The 20506-nt window shown below is 45.2% G+C and overlaps 1 protein-coding gene across 2 annotated transcripts in view; it reads left to right on the top strand.

Annotated features, from left to right (window-relative positions):
* The window catches only part of EFNB3 (ephrin B3), a 409020-nt gene that overhangs the window by 365654 nt on the left and 22860 nt on the right, over window positions 1-20506 (top strand). Inside the window, exon 4 of one of the 2 annotated variants that reach the window (XM_069646279.1) lies at window positions 11841-11954. The exons of the other annotated variant lie outside the window; for it this stretch is intronic. Within the exon in view, the coding sequence (XP_069502380.1) occupies window positions 11841-11954 (114 nt within the window). The remainder of the gene's footprint in view (window positions 1-11840; window positions 11955-20506) is intronic. 2 annotated transcript variants of the gene reach the window in all.

The raw sequence follows: 20506 nt of genomic DNA, 5'->3' as shown, positions 1-20506 counted from the left end.
GCAGTGAAGGCCGCTGCACGCTCCATCACAGAACCTGTGCCTTTTCTATTAGAACAGTAGCGTATGCTCCAAAAACCCAAATCTCTCTTCTGAGGACTCTCAAGGTCTTGGCACATTGTTTAAAATGGTGCAGCCTGGCCCTCTGTGGGTGCTGAGGTGAGCGAAACAGTGCGCCAGCGCCAGAGAGTTGACGTGCGTGGCGCAACCAATAAAGCGATACAACCATCTTAATAAACATTTCCTAGACTAGTTGCGACACATGCAACAGCATCCATTAGACACCTTAATTGGTTCATAGCAGGGGGCGGCAGAAGGAGGATGGGCTGTCATGTCTCTGCCGTGCTCACATCTCTGAATACATATCCCCGCTGTGGAAGCCAAATTCATTCCCTTTGTTATTTCCAGTAATGATTCTGGATTTCTCGAGCGAAGCCTGGGGTTTCTTCTTGGGGATTTGTGAGGGAGCCATGGCTTCAGCTGAGACACAGGATAGCGAGGTAGAGTGCACCTTGACTAGTAAACCCATCCACGAGGGCATCCGTTCTGCAAATCCACATCAATCAGCCTCGATGGCAAAAATGACTCATTTCAATGTTTGGATCCATGTAAAGCTTCCTAATGCACGGCACGCAGCATCTGTGCTTCTTCAGGACAAAGACCCACTCACGACCCTCTGCGCCACTTTCATTCCATTTCGTGACACACTCAAGGCACTGCTGGTGCATCCAAATGCTGACCCCTACGCCCCTGTGTTCCCTTTCTGCACTCACACACAGTTCTACATATGACCCTCAATCTTGACCTGCCACTAATTCTTGACCCATTGATCTTCTCCGGGATCTGCTTGCGATTCCTCAGATCTCTAAAGGCGTTCTCTTGCCGATTGCTGCTAACTGGTTGCATTCTCTAGCCCATTGCTGTTAACCGGTTGCATTCTCTCACCAATTGCAGCTTACCGGTTGCTCCTCTCATGTGAAAGCCACCAGGCACTCTAGGATAGATCTTGAGCTGACGTCTACCTTCATGGTGCCCTAGGCAAGATGTTTAGCGGATTGCTCACCTACCGCTCTAGCTAATCTCAAGCTAACTGTTGAGCTTCTCTCTAGAAAAGATCTTGATGGGATTGCCAATACTATGAAGGATCTGCAACCTTTGGCTTTCTAGATATTTTGGACTACAACTCCCATCAGCCCTCCTCAGCATTGTCAAAGGTGAGGGTTCATGGGCGTAGTAGTCCATATCCAGAACATCTGGAGTGCCACAGGTTGCAGACCACAGTGCTTCAGCGTACTTCTAGCTAATTGCTAACCTGTGCTCACGGAGAGACCTCCGCCTGACTGCTTACCTGTGCCCTACGAGAGTTCGCAAAATGACGGCTAAACCAGTATTCTAGGTGCAACCTCCAGCTGACAGATATTCACACACTGTAGGACGAGATCTCAAGCTGACTGCTTGCACCTTGCTCTAGAAGAGAATTCCTGCTAGCTCGACATGTAATTGTCTCTGTCCCAGACGCGCTGGCCTTTCATAGGGCACTGGCCTGTCAGACACTTGTTCCCAAAGGCCGGGCTTGTCCTGCCAACACCGTCTTGTTTGCCCAGATTGTCAGCTAATGAAAAGGGGTGGTGTGGTGTAAATGTTTAGACACTGCCAATCCCACCTTTGTGCCGTTATCTGTGTTTGCACACCTTGTCCTAGTGCCCTTCTCTCTAAAGGTCTCCTTTGTTAGCTTTAAAACGAAGCTTAAAAATGAACAGTAGAACCGTTGGGTGAGGGGGGTTTGGGGAGTGGGGGTGGTACTTTTCCCACTTGTAGAACTCGGACATCACAATTTATGGTTGCCAGGAGTCCCGCACCCGATACGACCAGCATATAGGACTTAACCTGATTTGCATGTGACCAGGTTCCTCAACCTTCTTTCTGCATCTCGAATTTTGGGGAAAGTTAGTGTTAATGTAGCTTCGGAACAGTTATTACACGTTGAGAATGTTTAGGAAGCACTATTAGACGAGAGAGAAGTGTTTCTGTGATCAACTCTGAAATACAGATTGTGCCTTCCTTCTGGGACACCCAGTACTCTGTCGTTAAATCAAACCAAACCATCACAACCGAGCAGGCAGTACTCCCAAAAGAAAGGCAAGTTAGACACACACGTGAGAGTTTGGTCAGAATATCTGACCCCGTTTGGTTGGAGTCCTCGTCAACACTCCACTCACACAGCCGAATATAATGGAGAGGATGACTGGCCTGTAATCACTGGAATACCAACATCAGGGAAATGTTACAGAGATGAATGGGTTGCGAGGGCAATTAGTCAGGCTAACCTCAAAGAATTATACTCCGAGGTGTTTTACTGTGGCCTGGTTTCTAGTTTTGGCACGTCAGTTGTTTGGGCTTTAGCCTGAGAGGGCAGCCTTCAGAGAGCAATACTTCAGCACAGAGAGCAGATCAAATTCCAAAACACAGTGCTGATTAAGAATTCTCTGGCGTCTTGTAGCTGAAAGGACCAAATGGACAGAGCTATTATAGGGCTAGCTCACTCTTGTGCTGTAGCACGTTGAAGCGCCCTCTATGCACTAGCTGGAATTAGCAATAAACATCTTAGACCAAATAACCGCTCAGACCCAGGAAAGATGGTAAAATACTGCTTTAATCTCAATGAAAGAAAGCAGGGAGTTGTACAGCTATCAAAAAAGATGCATGCACAATCACACTTTCTCTTGTGTATAGAGAGTTATATAATTTTTCATACGTCATCTATGATGTCATCCTACGTAGCATTTTGCAAAAACTACTACCGGGAGGGATTGTATTTGGGGAATATATCTACTTATAGAATCATATGTGTTAATATCTCATTGGCTGTCCCTTGTCTGTAGGACATGCCCTGAGCTACTTCTACATACGTAGTATACTGATTATAGCAGAGAATATGCCAGCGGATTGGTAACTGCAACATTGTATGTGAAAGTGCATGGCAGACCTTATGATTGATTGGCAACCCCATCGAATCTTGGACTTTCAGCTTGTTTAGCATCAAGTGAGTAGAAATGAAACCTAGGGACTTGAGATGCGTCAATTCATTTCTTGTTTTCCCAGTTAGACCATCGTATGCCATCAACCTGATCCTTAGCCAATGCCTTCTGTTTGTAGTTGACTTCATAGTCTGCTCACTATTCTGGAACATTGAGCAGTATGAACAGACCACTATCTCCATCTGGGTTTTAATGAATAGCCCTTGGTTTTGACTTCTGAGTCATGTGTTATTTAAGACCATTTGATTTTTATTGAACAGGGTGTCATTGCACTCTGAGGCCTTTAGAGACTTGCTCACTCTACCTCACATAGGATTTTGCCCTTATGCTTGCTCAGTATTTGGCACTTGCACATGTCCTTGTCTCTCCTAATCTTAGCAGAAATATGTCTTATGCACTCCATTCCTTCGACTCCCTTTGTGCCTTGCACCCATATCACGAAATAACCTTCTTGATCCTAGCCAAGGTACTCCCTTGTTCTGCATGTAAAAACAGCTTCTTTACCAGTTTCTCCAATTTGCAATCCTAGGCTCGTCTTTTGAGGTAACAGGGTTGATTCTTAACACAGGCCGTTGTCCATTTTCTTCCAATGCAATCCTAAATGTTGTATCTATATCTATTTTTTAGCAAGCTTCTATGTATTTTTTGTACCTTGCGTTATAGCGTATTTACAGTCATTGGTCAGCACATTATTTCATCTTCTTACATTGACGATTACTTCGCCTTTAGGTACATATTTCTCTTTGTGCTTCAATTACCGTTTTAAGTATTTTCATATCGTTTCGGCATAGGTCTCCTTTAGGACATTATTCTGTCATCTTCAGACTTTACTTAGATTTCATCCATATTACATTATAACCACATTCTGACATCGTGGTAGTGGGCACCCTTCCTGGTAGCATCCTTCTTCTGCTTCTACGTGAGGGTACAATCTGAATAGCCGCATGAGCGCATATGGTCTTTCATACAATTGACGCGGTATAGGAATGTTGCATGGGTTCCCAACTGTAGCTCTTTGTCCGCTACTCCAATAGGATGGTGGTGAGGGGGCAGGGACCAGAGGCATCCACCTGCTCCCCTACACTCCTCTCACCAGAAGAGCTGCCAGGTAACATTGAAGACACAGTGCTTTGACATTTTTTGAGAGATTTTCTGAACACCATGTGCTATGTCAAGAAACAGGTCGCAGTATCAACAAGAGGGAGATAGGGCTAACATAGGTTTAGCATAATGAACAGTGATGTCGCACTTCAGTGGAATAATTATATCTCATGGCCCAAGAGTTTTGACCAGGACTCCTAAATGTCAGGAGACGGTAGGACTACTCACATCTGGTAGGGTGTTCCTCTCTGAAAACCTGAATGGGTACCAGAGCCTTGTCAAAATGGAAGTGTTCAGAGTTGGAATCAGAACCAACCACCCAGAATCACATGGCAGGGATACCTGCAGTTTGGGGGCCCAAGAATGCGGTTGCCTTCCGCAACTGCTATGGGTAGGCTTGCCAACTGCAGCTGTGGCTTCTTGAAGCTGCCATTCTCCAAATGGGATCTTTGGGACTGGTGTAGCCCAAGACTGTTATGTCTGTGTAGCAGTTCTTGCAAGGACTGTGATTCACAACACTGCTAGTCTGAAGGAATCAAAATTACTTAACACTCAATCAAGGCTTATCTCTTAAAGTGGGGACGCATCAGTTCAAGCCATAAACCGATCATAAGCAGTGCATTCAATGAAACATTCAACTGTTTTCTCGGTTTTGATTGGAGAGAAACGTTGGGAAGTGTTCCCAGGTTTCCATTGTGCAGGCTTCCATGGAAACATGGACACCTCAAATACTTGCACAAAGACTGATGCCACAAGGAGGAGGTGGTAATGTGTCATCATCAAGTGAGCTCCATCTTGTCTTTCTTCATTTCACAATGCAATCTCCGAACCCTGTCTCCATCTCATGGGCCTATGTGACACATTCTTCTGCTCAATTAATTCCTTTCTCGGCCATTCCCGATGGTAAAGTGCAACATTTTGAATGAAAGGGAATACGTTCCAATGGGCTTTGTCAAGTGTTTTATTTATTTTTATTTATGTATTTGTGGTGCGACGGCAGCCCACAGCCATCAGGGCGCAAACATGAACACGATTAGAACAGAACAATATAAACCACGACAAAAGAGCCAGATTGTATTAATCAGACAGAGATCAGTCAGTTAAAAAGAAGGGTTTTTAGAGCCCTCCTAAAGCATATCAAGCTTGGGTTGAGTTTGAGAGCAAGGAGCAGGGCATTCCAGAGACTTGTTGCTTTTACTGGAAAGGATTTACCGAGAACCCTGGTGCATTTCATTGTGGGACCCTGAATCAACCCAAAGCCTGGAGAGAGAAGGGATCTGGCAGGCCGATATGGAGGGGCCAAGGATTTGAGATAATCTGGAATAGAGCCAAAAAGGCAACGGTGAACCAAGGAACCCACTTTAAAAGCAATCCATTCCTTAATAGGTAATTGGTGCAATCTCCTCCTGTGATCTTAGATGTGAGATCTTCTGCAGGTGTTTGTCACAATACGGACCACATCATTCTGGATCATGTGACATCTCAAAAGATTAGAGGAGGAAGCGCCAATGAGAAGGGAGTTGCAGTAGTCTAGTCTAGTCAATATGGTAGCTCTTGCGATTGTAGCACAATTACTCTCGGATATGTAGGGATGGATGTTCTTTAGGAAGCATAGGTGATAACTGCATGTATGTTTCTCATAAGTTGTGTGAGCATCTGCACTTAGAGAGGCTTCCAATTGAACCCCTAAAGAGGTGACTTTCTGTTGGCTATACATTTTGTTGTCTTTTAGAAGGAAGCTGCTGTAGTCTATGCACAGTTTGACCCTAGCCTGTTTAGAACCAAAGATCATAAACTCAATATTTTTGTTCCATTCAGGCACAACCAATTCTCAAACATCCAACTATCAATGTGATTGTAAATGTTGGACAGAGTGTTGGCATCTGGGGCATAGTTCCCTGTGAGTTCCAGAACAATCTGGGTGTCGGCGTAATTTGTAAAAATGATACCCAAGTTGTCGAGGAGTGCACCAAGGGATCTAATGTAAAGATTGAATAATACAGGAGAGATGGAAGCACCTTGAGGCACACCACAGCGGATGGGGAAGTTTATAGGATTTTATAGAGCTAATGTAAATCCATGCTATCTCCTTGCTTATATGAATATCAATTATGCTCAAACAGGGAACCGGAACGGATCACTGTCCAAAAATGATAACCAGTGTCAGAAGAAAAGGTGGCTAGAGTATGAAGATGGCTGCCAGTACAAAGACTCACAAGCATCTAAGGAGACAAGTGCCCTTTACATTTTTAGTTAGTGAGATCAGGCAAGAAGGAGTGCAGCTGTCGAATTCCTGGCCCACCAAGATGCTGCACCAGAGCAGCAACACAGTAGGATCCAGCATGGCGGTGCTGGAAAGCTTGGGACACAGCCTCCATCCTGCTATAGAGAAAAGCCAGATGCTAAAGTTGCGGGAGCCGAAAAGGTGCTGAAAAAACACTCAGGCAGAATAACTGCAGAATATGTAAACCACTTACAATTGCAGCTAAATATCAATAGTTAGTGCCTGCGTTTCAAAACTCCTGACTCGCTAAAACTCAGGCAGCACAGCATTCATGGGGCTAGTTATTGTTCACCACTCCATGCTGGAACAGAGAATGCTCTCTTCTGTATGTCATGCACTGCTGAGTTGATCACAAAGTCTCACCAATCCCAAACTCAATGGCTAGCTGAATTTACATTCAGTCACAAATTTACGTTGAGACATTATCTGGTACAGTAAGCTTATTCCGGTTTGTACCCATTGTCCCCTTTTTCAATATATTTTATAATGTGGTTATTTTGTTTCAACAGTTGCGATTTCATTTATAAGTCACTTAGCTAATATGCTCTTTCTTTATTGATGATGCATACAACGTGCCACAAAGTTAAAAGGAATATTTCCAAAAGGTGTATAACTTGATCTTCTAGGCATAATACCTTTATGAATCTAAGTCACCCTATTGGCTACTATATGGTATGACCAAATAGGTCTCTTCCACAGACAGTTACCTGAGAAGGCATGTCTCTCTGTACTGTCATATTATACCTTACTACCCATCCATGTCATTTTTAGTGTTTAGCATGACTCTGTCCTGCTACCCATTGGACAACAGTGGTGCTTGGGGCCGCTTATTTGACTTTAGATTAAAGATCGTGTTGCTAGGAAACAACACTATACTGCGAATTTGGAGTGCACTGATGGTCCCTGATCACCACAAACCGGTTTTGGTACAACAGGCATGACCTAGAGATTGCTATTCAATTATGTTGCAGGAGGAGCATAATGCCATGTTGATGTTCACCCATGCATCGTAAAGCTGATGTTGACAAAGAATAGCTATTCCGTGGGCAAGTGATATATGATCCACTGGTAAGGGATGTTGTAATGTAATGTGATTGTCATTTGTATAGCGCCTTTCAGCATTGGTATGATCCCAACATGCTGTAAGTTGAATGCCCTTGGGGGACAGTAGTCTGCGTATGGGAAATTTGTCAGAGAATTATGGAATGCGTGTGTGCATTTTAGCCAATACGAAGGTCGGTAGGGGTGGCCAAGTCCCTGCTAGTCACTCATGTTGAGAAGGCATTTGGATGGGTGTAGAGAGGTAATATAGAGGGTATGCGAGAGCAGGAGAATAATTATGTATGTAGCTAGACCAAATTTATATTGTAGGGGATAGCTGCATTCTAAAAGAAGAGGTGTTGTGCAATGTGTCTTAGATTAGTGCATGCAGTGGATGGGTGCTGAGATGCAGTTTGGAGAGTATGTAAAAGCAGGAGAATCATTACGTGTGCAGCTAGACTGAATTTCTATTGTGGGGATGGCAGCATTCGAATGGCAGAGGTGTGGTGCAATGTGTTTTAGAGTAGTGTATGACAAGAGATGCGTGCGAGTCGGTGGCCGTGCCTTCGTCTACTATCCACGGGCATGATGTGTATTACGTACCCATGTGCCCTGGCCTTGTTCTTGGATGCGTAAAAGCAGCAGGATTTAGATGGGTGTGAATTCAAAGTGCGGCTAAATTTTGGCCATTGGCTATATACATGAACATAGTGTAATACAGTATTGCCTATCCTCAAAGATTCATCTAGATGCACATACAATGGCTACTCTCAAAGGTGTATCTAAATGCAATATAGAGGCTACCCGCATAGATTCATCTAAGTGCAATACATTGGCTACTCTCAAATATTAATCTAAATGCAATGCATTGTCTAGCTTTGGGGTATAGCAAGACTTCAAAACAGTGGTAAGAATTGTGTAGTAGTGATAAGGTAATAAGGTAGTGCAGGATTTAGAAAGCACAGCACTGGCTATGCTCCCGTCCTGCCACTTTACCTGTTTTTAGCAGTACACAGCTTTGTACAGCGCCCATGGCAAACAGGCGATGGAGGTGCCCTTTGCCTTTGGCCCATTGCCGACTGCCCGGGCAAGGCTGCCCTGGGACTCACTCCTAAGAGTGCTTCCTCGAGATGGATGACCCTTTCAGGGATGGGGTGGGTGGGAGTGGGGCTGGGAGATGGGCAGGGGGAGGGCAGAGTGAGCCTTAGCCAATTGGTATGAATATGGGAGGAGAGGGGAAAAACGACAGAAACAAAAGACATCACCACAATGGCAGTCCCCTCTCGTGGCAATCCAGAACAAATAACGGATTGGACATCAGATGAAAAACACAGGTAAATCCCTCCAAAAGAACCCCAAACAGGCTGTAAACTCCTTGTCAGGTGCTTGCTGTGCAGGATGGCTATGAATTGCTAACAGGAAGGCAGGGCAAAGCAGTAACGAAGAATCCTAAAAACAGAGGACAGGGATGCCTGAGTGCATCAGCCAGTTGCTATGCAGATGGGAGGAGAAGGGGGAAAAAGACAGAAACAAATAAAGCAATACACCACAAAGGCTGTGGTCTCTAAAGGCAATTCAGCCCAATAAACAGATTGGAAATCACACTAAAAAGACAGGTAAATCCCTCCAAAAGAACACCAGACGGGCTGTAAACACGTTAGCAGGTGCTTGCTGTACAGGATGGTTATGGATTAGTAACAGGAAGGCAGAGCAAAGCAGTAAAGAAGGACTTAAAAATCAGAGAGCAGTGACACTTGACTGCCACAGCCAGTTGATATTAAGATGGGAAGAGAGGGGAGAAAGGACAGAAACAAACAATATTGATTCAATTGGCAATTGTGTAGTTTCCCCATGATGGCTGTTATGTTGGGATTGCCTGACTTTGCTTTAAAATGATATTTCTGTCTAGGAATGGGTATTCGCTGTAGATTTTGCCTAGTCACACATTATTCAATGTTGGCATCATTTTGGGATGCTATTTTATGCTAGCATCACCCAAGATTGCTCCAGGCAATGTCTGCATCCAATAAGGGGTGCACTAATTAATGACACCACAACGAAGATGCTCTTGGCCCAAGGTATGCGAATTCTGGCTCACTAGATATTATGAGCCATGCCACTCGTGGTCCCCCACCATTGACAATGCCAGTTAGGGCTAACAAGTGTTGTGGGCCAACACAGCTTGCAAGCCAAATATTGCAGATCCCAGCCTGGGTAATGGCTATGTAGCCTGGAGTGTAGACATTGTTGAGTTACCCAAAAGATGCACTAGGCAATTGTAATGCCAGTGAGTACTGCATTATTTAAATATGGCATCACCTAGGCATGTACTAGGTGACGGGGATGATGCCAAAGGAACATTGTTCAATGCTGCTGTCCCTATGGATGTCCTAGAAAATGGTTATGATGTCGAAGACTATGTTGGGCATTGCTGACCTTAGCTAGGGCTGCACAAATAAATAGTGATGTCACGTAGAGATGGCACTTCAATTTGGAGATTGCTTTTAACAATAGTTTTAATCTAGGGATGTGCTATTCAATGCTAATGTAACAGAGGTGTCAACTGAATATTGCTGTTTTCTTAACTGGACTGTTCAATATGGACATTGCCTAGGGACATGCTGTTTCATCTTAACATTGCCTAGGGATGCCCATTTACTGTGGACATTTACCCGTAATCCGATGTGCTATGCTGACATCACTTACAGATGTGCTGTTCCACGCAGGCTTTGTCAAGAAATGGCTTTTCATTCTTTAAGTTAAATATAGTGCCCTTGGACTGAGCTTTTTAAATGCAATGCAAAACAATATGTAATCGAGTTGGGCAGCATTTCATCAGAGTCCAAGAAACCAAAGGAACTGGGAAGCAATGAAGTAGAAAAGAGAATGGGCACTTACAAGATTCCAATGGTATCCTCCAGTCAAACAAGCCGCCTGTATTATGTATTCAAAATCTATTTTCTCAGGCACTTAGTTTATCTGTCTGTGTACCTTATTCATCATTCTATTTTTATCAATCTATATATACGCAGAGATCCATCTATCCATCAACCCATCCAACTGTCTTTATCCACCAAACAATCATTCTTACCAAATAGTCATATCTAATTAGTCATCTTTCCAACCAGCCTACCATCTTTCCAATTAGCCATCTATCCAACCAGCCTACCATCTTTCTAATTACCCATCTATCTAACCGACAAACCATTTTTCCAATTAGCCATATATCTAACCAACCAACCATCAATATTTCTAATTAGCCATCTATGCAACCAGCCTACACTCTTTCCAATTAGCCATCTATCCAACCAACCACCCATCTTTCCATTTAGCCATTTATCCAACCAGCTTACCATCTTTACAATTAGCCATCATTCTAACCAACCACCCATCTTTCCAATTAGCCATCTATCCAACTAGCCTACCATCTTTACAATTGGCCATCTATCCAACCAACCATCTTTACAGCTATTCACTTCATTTTCCAGCATGTCTTTGTAAATAATCTCCCATCAACAGGTGCATCTATGCCTCAAACTATCTTTCAGCCAGCCATACTTCTAAGCTATCTCCCTCTTAAGACAACTAAGCATATTTGACTGTAAGCTAATATTTAAAGATGTATGTATAACCTGAATACCAGCAGTTTGAATCCTGGAGTATAAAATGAGCATGGTTGACTTGATTTATTTGTTGGAGTTTGATAAGGCGCGAACCGCAAACAATTATACTTTGCAACGCTATAATGCATAATTAAATATTATTTAACTGTCCATTTTTCCAGCCAATTAGTAAGCATACAATCATCTTTCTTTCCAACTATGTGCCTAGGCAACAAATCATATTAATATTCAACTGACCATCTTTCCAAGCACCCAACCAACTTCCACCCTGATGTAATCATTTGCAGGCCTTTTCTGCTTCTCCATCGTCCTTGGCATGAACTCATCCAACAACTCACATATTCATTTCATCAATCTATTTAACCAGCTAAGGTTCCATTTTCTGACACATAAATTAACCAAAGGCATGGAATATGGCGCTTTACGTTCTTTAAAGAAAATGAGTTGCAAATTGTATTCAGTGCATGGTCTGCTTCCAGATGGTCTTAAACTATTCCTGGTGAATTCCAGTGTTTCGTGATGCAAATTCCTAGTCGTGATCTTAGATTCCCTTATATGCTGCACTGGCTTCTGTTGTTGTGGTCCTGTTGAATGGTGAGATAATTCCCTGACCTATGCCTGTGGACATCCTGTAGACTAACGTAGCCTCCCCCTAATCAACCTTGTACTCCCCAACTAACGCTCCCTCCTCCTAAAGAGCAACCTGCTGAAGACAGTGGCATTCACTATGGCAACCCCCCTTTCTTTGCTTCCCAGATACTAAAGGGGGGTCCAATCCCCAGAAGTCGGCCCCAGAGACGCCATCGGAAAAGGATCGGGGCGATTCCATCTTCGACCCCATCTTGGACCCCAGTAAGGAAAATGCTGCAGGTACGGAGTTCCACCACTCGACCCCGACAAACTGCTTGCTATCTCCCTCTCTTTAGTTTGCCTGTGTTCCTACCCATCGCCCCGACCGAAAAAAATAATATCCCTTTCCTGAGTCTTGTTGTCTTCCCGTTTTTGTGTGCCCGCCCACAAGCTCCTGTCTCTGGCTTATGTTTTGTGTCCACCTTGCCTTGGCCTATCTCTCTTCCCCTGACTCTGTTTCTTACCAGTTCCTATCGAGCCTCCCCTTGTGTTCAGAGTTCTCATTGCTATGACGGGTACAGTCCCTCATATGAAGAGACGGCCTGTGCTTCCATGAAGGTCTCAAAGTGAGTGGCAGAAGCAGAGATGGGGAAAGGACTGCATTGCCGAGCACCGCTGTGGTGTTCCTTGTTGACAATGCAATGAAGCACTTAAGCACCCCCCGAAGATCTAAGCCAAGGCACAGGAAGCTCGAGTTATTTGCCCAGGACAGCATAGAGTGATCTATAGTACAGAAAGGATTTTGACTCTCCGCCTCTGACCGAGTAAATGTATTCTGTTAAATGATCTGTGGGAATGCAGCAACATCAGGTTAGGGTTCCCCATACTGAACCAAAAAGTAACAGAATGACGAAGTTAGGGTTCCAACAAAACCTAACATCCATCCCAGCCCCATCCATGGCCAAAACAACCTATCAAGTCAATTGTGACCCTACAAGTGACAGTGATCTTGATATTGCCTTGATGTCATTTGTTTGTCGCATCACACGTGCCATCACTTGTGCCATCACCAACAACATATGAGGGCAATATTTTTCTATGTGGCCATCAAACGTGGTCTTCTGTGGTTATTTGCTCATGGCATCTCAAGGGAGCCGAGTCTGAACAGTGCAGCAACTGGCTCTTTCATTGCCTCCCATGCTTTCTGCAGTGGCGATACACAATACTTTTGATGACGTGGTTATTGGTGTCATGGTGGCACGTGTGATGTAATTCATGACGGGCTTTCTGTATGACAGCAGACCCTGCCAGTTGCAAGTCCCCCGCCTTCTCCCAGTATTGCCCACTCCGTAAGCACGAATTTCAAGTAATAGGCCCCTCCATTTGCTGAGACGGTCTAGCTGGAAACTGTACAGAGGGAAATAGCAGTGGTAGGTGACGGGGGCGGGGGTTGTTTGCAGAAATCCACAACCACGTGATCTCCCAAAACCGCCGCTGGAGAAGTCATCTTGAAGGATGCCTTTCATAAAAAGCTACGCGAGGCTGGGAGAAGAGGGAGAAAAATCCAATTTGGGCAGCTCAGCATGTTCTGCCGCGCGGAGCTCTGGGGACCGCTAAAGCGCGCATGAAAGCAAGCAAGAGCGCGAGGCATGAAAGAGGCACGAGAACATGGCGGACGGGAGACTCCGGGCTCCGTTTAACCTGCCCTCCGGCTTCCGCCTGACAGCGCTCTTTGTTTTGTGTTGTTGACAAGATTATTAGCACTGTGAGGAGGGTAGGGCTTTTGCCCACCCTCCGCCACCTCCACTAACATCCCATAGAGGAAAGTCTCTCTGTGATGCAGCTGCAGGGAGCGCAGCCAATGAATACTTGCAACATCCCGGCCAAGCTGACGCTGCCATTGCCCCCACCGGCTACTATAGGTGTTCTTAGTGGCCTTGCTTGCAGACTATGCCAGGCCTCTAGGGCGGCGCACAAGGGGGAAATCAGATTCACGAACACTGGCGCAGAAAGGATGTTCCAGGACTGCTGCTAGAGTGCAGGCCACAAGATAGAATAAGAACCCCTGACCCCCCTCCAGTTAACACAAACGTTGGACAAGTCATGGCATTTGTTAATGCATGGGATATGCATTTGCCAGGCACTGGCATAAAATGGCAACAGTTGCCAAATGATGCAAGTACATTGGTATATGAGGTTAGTGCCTGGCAAATGCTTATCTGATACCTACACACAAGCCAAAACTGTTGGCTTTGCCAACAGTTCATGTTTAAAGGACGTCAGTGCAAGAAACAGATGCAATGATGCCCACATTGCTTATAAATCAAGTGGTTGATGGCTCATATGGTTAAGCCATTTGTATTACACCTGTATACACCAGGAGCTGATTTAAAGATGCCATTAAGCCATTAACTGCCAGAAGACTGCTTAGAAATAACATTGACAGGCCTTTTACAACACAGAGCTAGCCCAAAGTGAGCCCAGGATGGGTGTTTTCAGCCGGGAGGGGCCAATAGCAGATGGACATTGCCATAGGAATTTGCATGGCCATGGCCGGTATGGGTAGGTAAAAAGCAAAACCATACCCACAAGACGTGTGTCCCTCCTCACATTCTATCCCCCTCCCATCCTTCCCCCAGTGCACTAGTTTAAGCTTATTGGTGGTGGCATAACCAAAACTAACAAGGGGAGGCCATCTGACTTAGTGTTTACTTGGCTTGTGTTGGTGGGCAGGGGACAGTATGAGAAGGTGTACATTGCTCTAACCTGTTGGAAAAAAACAGTTCTCCACTTTTGAAAATATTTTTCCAGGTTTTTTGGAAGCAAATAGGGCAATTAGCTGGGCCAAAAACTATTGAAGTGTGTGGGATAACATGCATCAAATCTGTACAAAACTCGCGCGAGAGAATCTGTGGACAAGTCAAGCTCAAAATGAGCAGGGGAGCCTCACACGAGTCTGTCTTTAAGTGACGTACAGGTCGACAATCCGGCTCAAATTGGGGAGAGGTACAGGATTAAAGTTGGGTTTAAAATGATGCCTGGAACAGAGCAACATACCCGCTAATACCATTCGCCAGTTTGAAATTCAAGGTCGGTTCCCAGTTGGACTTAATAGTGCAAACTTAGGGCCACATTCTTAATTGGACAACGGAACGGACTCAACCACAGCCCCCCGTTAGCGCTCTTTCCCTCCATTCTGATCTGTTTACACACCTGTGGGCGACAGATACGTCATCCACTGCATGCTCGCATTGACCCCTGTGTTTCCAGGTCCTTCATCAGCACATGCACGTACTGAAGCTGGATTTTTTTCACCCTGCTCGCATGCCTGTTCTATATAGTGCTAAGAGGCTGCTTCCAGACTCTGAGAAGTCGTAGCAAGCAGCAGTGATGCACAGCGCTAACATAAATGGCCTCTTGTTATTTCACACTCCCAAGGCTGTCTCTTCTGCTACAGGCCCACCCTGCTCCACAGAAGGAGTATCTGGGTGGCAACCCGTACACAGTGGCGTAACACAAAATGTGGGGGCGCCCCTGCAAGCCATGCTGAGGGCCCCTCCCTTCAAGCTCTGCAACAAAGCACGGGCCGCACCACACTCAGGGTATGCCTGGATAACCATGCATGTGCAATGTGCATGAGGATCATGCTGCTTGAAGGAAATGCTGCGCACTGCGCTGGGCGAAAGATGGAAGTATGTGTTTTAATCAAACCTTAAATCTTTCACCCAGCGTAGAAACCAGGGGGCTGCACCAATATTACTGACCTGTGTGGGGCCAGTAATATTATGCACAGTTATGATACTATAAGAAAATATGTTTATGCTGGCACTGCCAGTATCCCCATGTATGAACATTCTATTTTTGGCTTTGCCCCTAATGCCAGTAAAACTCTCCTGTCCACAAGAAGAAAACATGTTACCGCAGCTGCACATATTACTTGCCCAACCCCCACACCACCATGTGAGAATACTCATGTTGACTTTGCCCTCAATTCAGTAAACATGCAATGGTACAGTAAGGAATAATTTCCTTGTTGGCTGCACATGTGCCTCCGCCCACTATGTAAGAAGACTCATGTTGACTTTACGTTTAACACCAGTAAAACATGCAATGCCATAGTAAGAAAACATATACCTGTTGACTGCACAAGTGCCCCCAACATCCCCATTTAAGAACACACATTATGTTTATCTTGCCCCTTATGTGAGTAATAAATCCCATGCCAAAGAAAGAAAATATCCAGTCTGGCTGCCCTATTGTGCAATACATCTGAACCCTCCTCCATGTAATAACATGAATCAAGTTGGCTTTGTCCAATAATACCAGTAGAATATGTCAGAAAACATCCATGATACAATGCCCATTGCCTGGGCACACATTTATACCCATTCACCTACCAGCCATTCACCCATTGGCGGCTGGTGATTAAGTTAACTGGTGGGGTGTAAATCTTCCACAAATATGGCAGAGCATGCGAGCGTAGCAAGGGTGTCCGAACCAAACAAAAGTGGGTCGGGATGAGGTATGGTCCGTCTGTCACTGAGAAATATATTTCAATACTAGATAAAAAGGGTGCATTATATAGCACACTTTCTTTGTAAAACTGGCTAAAAAGCCAGACAATGTGCAATTGGTTTTAACACAAAAATCCAACAGGTGCAATTCACCAACATTGAACAGCAGCATTTCTATAATGCCTTTGCCCACAATATATTCCAGTATTAAAATATGTTCATGCTGGCTCTGCCCATGCATGTCCACTTTGGCAGCACCTATGTATATGCCAGTATTCCCATACAAGAAAAGAACATACTCATTTTTGCTTTTGCACATAATGCTAGCAATGATACAAAAAGAAAATATGTCCAGGCTGGCTCAGCCAATATATGCCAGTATACCCACAAACAAAAGACATTGGGCCTCCTTACAAGTTTGCCGGTCCGGTAACAACGGTGCCGGTAAGCTACCGGTACCGTTGTTACTGGACCGGTAAACTACGAGTTCTGCTTGCGGGTGCCTACTGGTTCTCGCGAGTAGACCTGGACAGATGCACCGGCACCATTCATGAATAGTGCCGGTGCATCCGGCCTCCCCATTCCCATTGAGTCCAATGGGACTCAAATTGGAATGGGGAGTAATAATTACCAGCACCTGGCAATAGGGATTTACTGGGTCTGCCGGGGCTGGAATGCCCCGGTAAGTCCCCATTGCCGGGTGCTGGTAAATTCATGACTCCGGTGGCAGCCGTACCGGTATTTACCGGCACGGCTACCATCAGGGTCCTAATCACCCCCATACTCCCGTTTGCCTCTCCATTCAAAATGCCATGCCACACTAAGAAAAATTTCCAAACTGGCTGCATATAAATGCCAGTCTACTCCCGTAATAACACTTATCACGTAAGTACATATCATGATTGCTTAATCGTGGATGGCTCTCCAATAAAAAGGTCATGCCACCGTAAGAAATGGCTAGACTGCCTGCACTCAAATTCCAGTCTAACGAAGTAATAACACTTATCATGCTTGCTTTATCATAGATGCCCAATACAAAATGTGATGCCATAGTAAGGATTGGCTGGACTGCCTGCACACAAATGCCAATGTAGCCAGGTATTAACATATCTTGGTTGAAGCTTGCTTTATCATGGAAGGATGAGACAAAAATGCACAAGCCCCCCCCCGCAAACCACAAACCAATCCCCACCCGCCACCGAATCCCGCCCCTCGGCCCATACCTGCAAAAATCAGCTCTTCAACGGCCGTCCCAAAAAAAAATTCACTCACACACCTAGGGAATGTATTAGGCAAAAACAAGATGGAGCTGCGCTTTGGTAAAAATGGTCTTGACGCCATTCAGTGTGAACCCGAGGCTCAAACCCCCCTAAGTCGAGGAAGCTCTCTGCCCCTGACTGATGCGAGTATCGGGAACGCTCTGCATTTGGAGTCTCAATATACGTGCAGCGATATCACCTTCCAAACTAAATCTGAAAGCCGTCTTTTACTCACTAGGACAGCCCAAACTCAAACAGTGAAACAGTACAAAGCTGTATATATGTCGCAGGTTTTGTACATACTTTACTGTCATGATGACTATTCTGACAGATGATATGAGCATCTGTGGGCCGTTAAGGTATTTAGTGGTAGGGGCTTTTCATAACTCAAAGACTCTGTAAAGCACCAGTTATCTTGCCAGTATGTGATCATTAAAGTGAGCAACACAGAGCGCCTATTTAAAGTTTTGTCTTGACATGCAAAAAAATTAAGTTGATTTAAGTCACTAATCAAATGTTTTCAACGTCATGAAGAAAAACATGCTGGAAGTTTGTGACAATGAATTTGCATACGTGTCTTTGTTTATTACACAACTTCTTTTATTACATGTCTTAAATCACTGAGAGTACAGTGGGGTTAACTAGATTCTTCAGGTTGGTATTATCTTGCATTCTGGGACTTTTACTTTACCATTCAGGATGTGAAAATTAAAGCCACAATATTATTTTGGCTTAACTTGCTGCTTTAAGGATTTACATGTTGTCATGTGGCTTTATTATGCAATTTGTGTTTTTTGTAAGTAAACTATAAGACATTATTATTGCTTGTATCTCTTATTTCTTTACTAATTGTAAAAAAGTTGTGTTTTGAGATTGTGGTAATATATACCCAGTGGTAGATTCATTCCGTGATTGCTAAAACTAGGCAACACATGTTCTGTCCTCCTAAATAACTCAAGAAAACAGTCCAAACACTTTGCTTGGCCTGTTTACCTTGAATACTCTGTGGTAAATACAAAATAGTAAAGGTACACACCCTGTTTCACATTATTTTTTTTTTTTAAACTTTTCTTTATTGGCGAGAAGTAGCAACCGGCATAGCACAATGTACACCCATGATACACAATACATATTGAAGCGTGAATGTCAAAACGCAGGTTCTACAGAAGGTCACATGCAATCTAACAACAGTCAATTACAATATCGGCATGTATCAAGTAGAGCGGTCCGCCCCCTGATCAGGAGAGGGAGGGGATGACAATAGCACAAGGTCCACCTTGCGGTTCAAGTAGCTACAGAACTCAGTCCATATGTTTTTAGGGCGAGCATTGCTAGGCAGCAAGTTAACATAGTCCTCTTCACAGGATTGTGTCCAGGTGAGGGCCTTCAGCCACATCTCTAGGGAAGGGGGGATCTGCGCTTCCAACATTGCAGAATGCATTTCTTGGCCACAATAGCCGCCACATTCAGAAACCTGGCTTCCCGTTTTGCTTCCGGCCCCTCCCACAGCCCAAACAGAAGAGACAGAGGTTCCGGGCCTACACAGAACCCCACTACCTCGGAGAGGGTTCCAAGCACCGCATTCCAGAACGGGGCCAGTGCCCCACAAAACCAGAACATGTGTGCGTGGTCCGCTTCAGTGGATCTACATCTTGGACAGGGGTGGAATTGATCCAGGGCAAATTTCCCAATCGCGAAGGGAGTGTAGTATAGGCGATTGAGGTGTTTGTATTGAATACATCTAGCTCGGGAGTTGAGGGAAACCTTGCGAGTATGAATACACATTTTGGACCACATAGCATCAGTAATGTCTAATCCCAGATCCCGGCTCCAGGCATCCCGAACCGAGCAGGGGGGTTCGGCCACGCGCGCCATCAACATTTTATACAAGGAGGATATGATGCCCCTACCACCAGCGGAATTGGCTATATAGCTGACCTCAGAGGACTCGGGGGGGGTTCGTCCGGGTATGAAGGCCACATGTCTTGGATTGCCGCCCTGATACGGAAGTATTGCAGCAGCTCCAGTGAGGACCTGGAGTGCCCAGGCTTCCATGTGTCTGGGGTGATGAATTTCCCATCAGGGAACAGGTCGGAGAATGATCTGTATCCCAGGTCTGACCAGTGACGCATGAGAAGCTTATCGTGTGTGGGGGTGAGGCCAGGGAAAGACCAGAGAGGAAGCCATTTGTAATACGGGGGTGAGCCGGAGTCAGGCACCAGAATCTGCCGCCAAGCCCTTATAGTGGAGGCCACCGGGTCCGCAGGGGCCTACGATCGATACGAGTGGAAGAGGATCAATGACATGACGTTCACCTCCTCGGCGGCCAGGATTTCGAGTTTAACATGCGGGGGGGGGGGGTTCCTGGTGCTGGTACCAGTACGTAGCGTATTGAGCCTGGGCGGCTATCCAATACTGGGTGAGATCAGGTGCACTGAAGCTGCCTTTCTCGTAAGGCAGGGTCATATGCTGCCACTTTCTGCGCACGGCTCCTGAGTGCCAGAGGAAGCGGGCGCACCCCGCATGCAAGTCCGCAAAGTATTGTTTTCCGGGCCAAAGTGGAACGTTAGCGAATATATACAGGAGTTTTGGGACTATTATCATTTTTATTAGAGACATTCTTCCCGAGAGTGATAGGGGGAGGTTTCGCCATCTTTCCATCTTGGTGTGAGCATAATGTGCGGCAGCCCCATAGTTCTCAGACAATAAAGAGGGTCTAGAGAGGGCCACTTGGACCCATAGGTATTTGATGCCTTCAGGTGCCCATTTGAGAGGGAACTCGCATGCAGGTTGGGGGGTTGCAAGGGTGAGGGGAAATATTTCTGATTTAGAGTAATTAATAGTGACGCCTGAGAATGTGCCAATCTTGATAATTTCATGTATGATCGGGTCGAGGTGAATTGAAGGGTCTCTAATATATAACAGCACGTCATCGGCGTAAAGTGAAATGATTTCGGGAGAATCCCGCAACCGAATCCCCCTGCGTATGTGGTTGTTACGTACACTGTCAGCTATGGGCTCGATGGCCATCGCGAACAACAAGGGAGAGAATGGGCAGCCCTGTCGCGTCCCCCTATGT

This window comes from Ambystoma mexicanum, chromosome 1p (assembly GCF_040938575.1).
Source record: "Ambystoma mexicanum isolate Mex_15411 chromosome 1p, UKY_AmexF1_1, whole genome shotgun sequence".
NCBI lineage: Eukaryota > Metazoa > Chordata > Amphibia > Caudata > Ambystomatidae > Ambystoma > Ambystoma mexicanum.
This window is presented reverse-complemented; position numbering and strand designations above follow the sequence as displayed.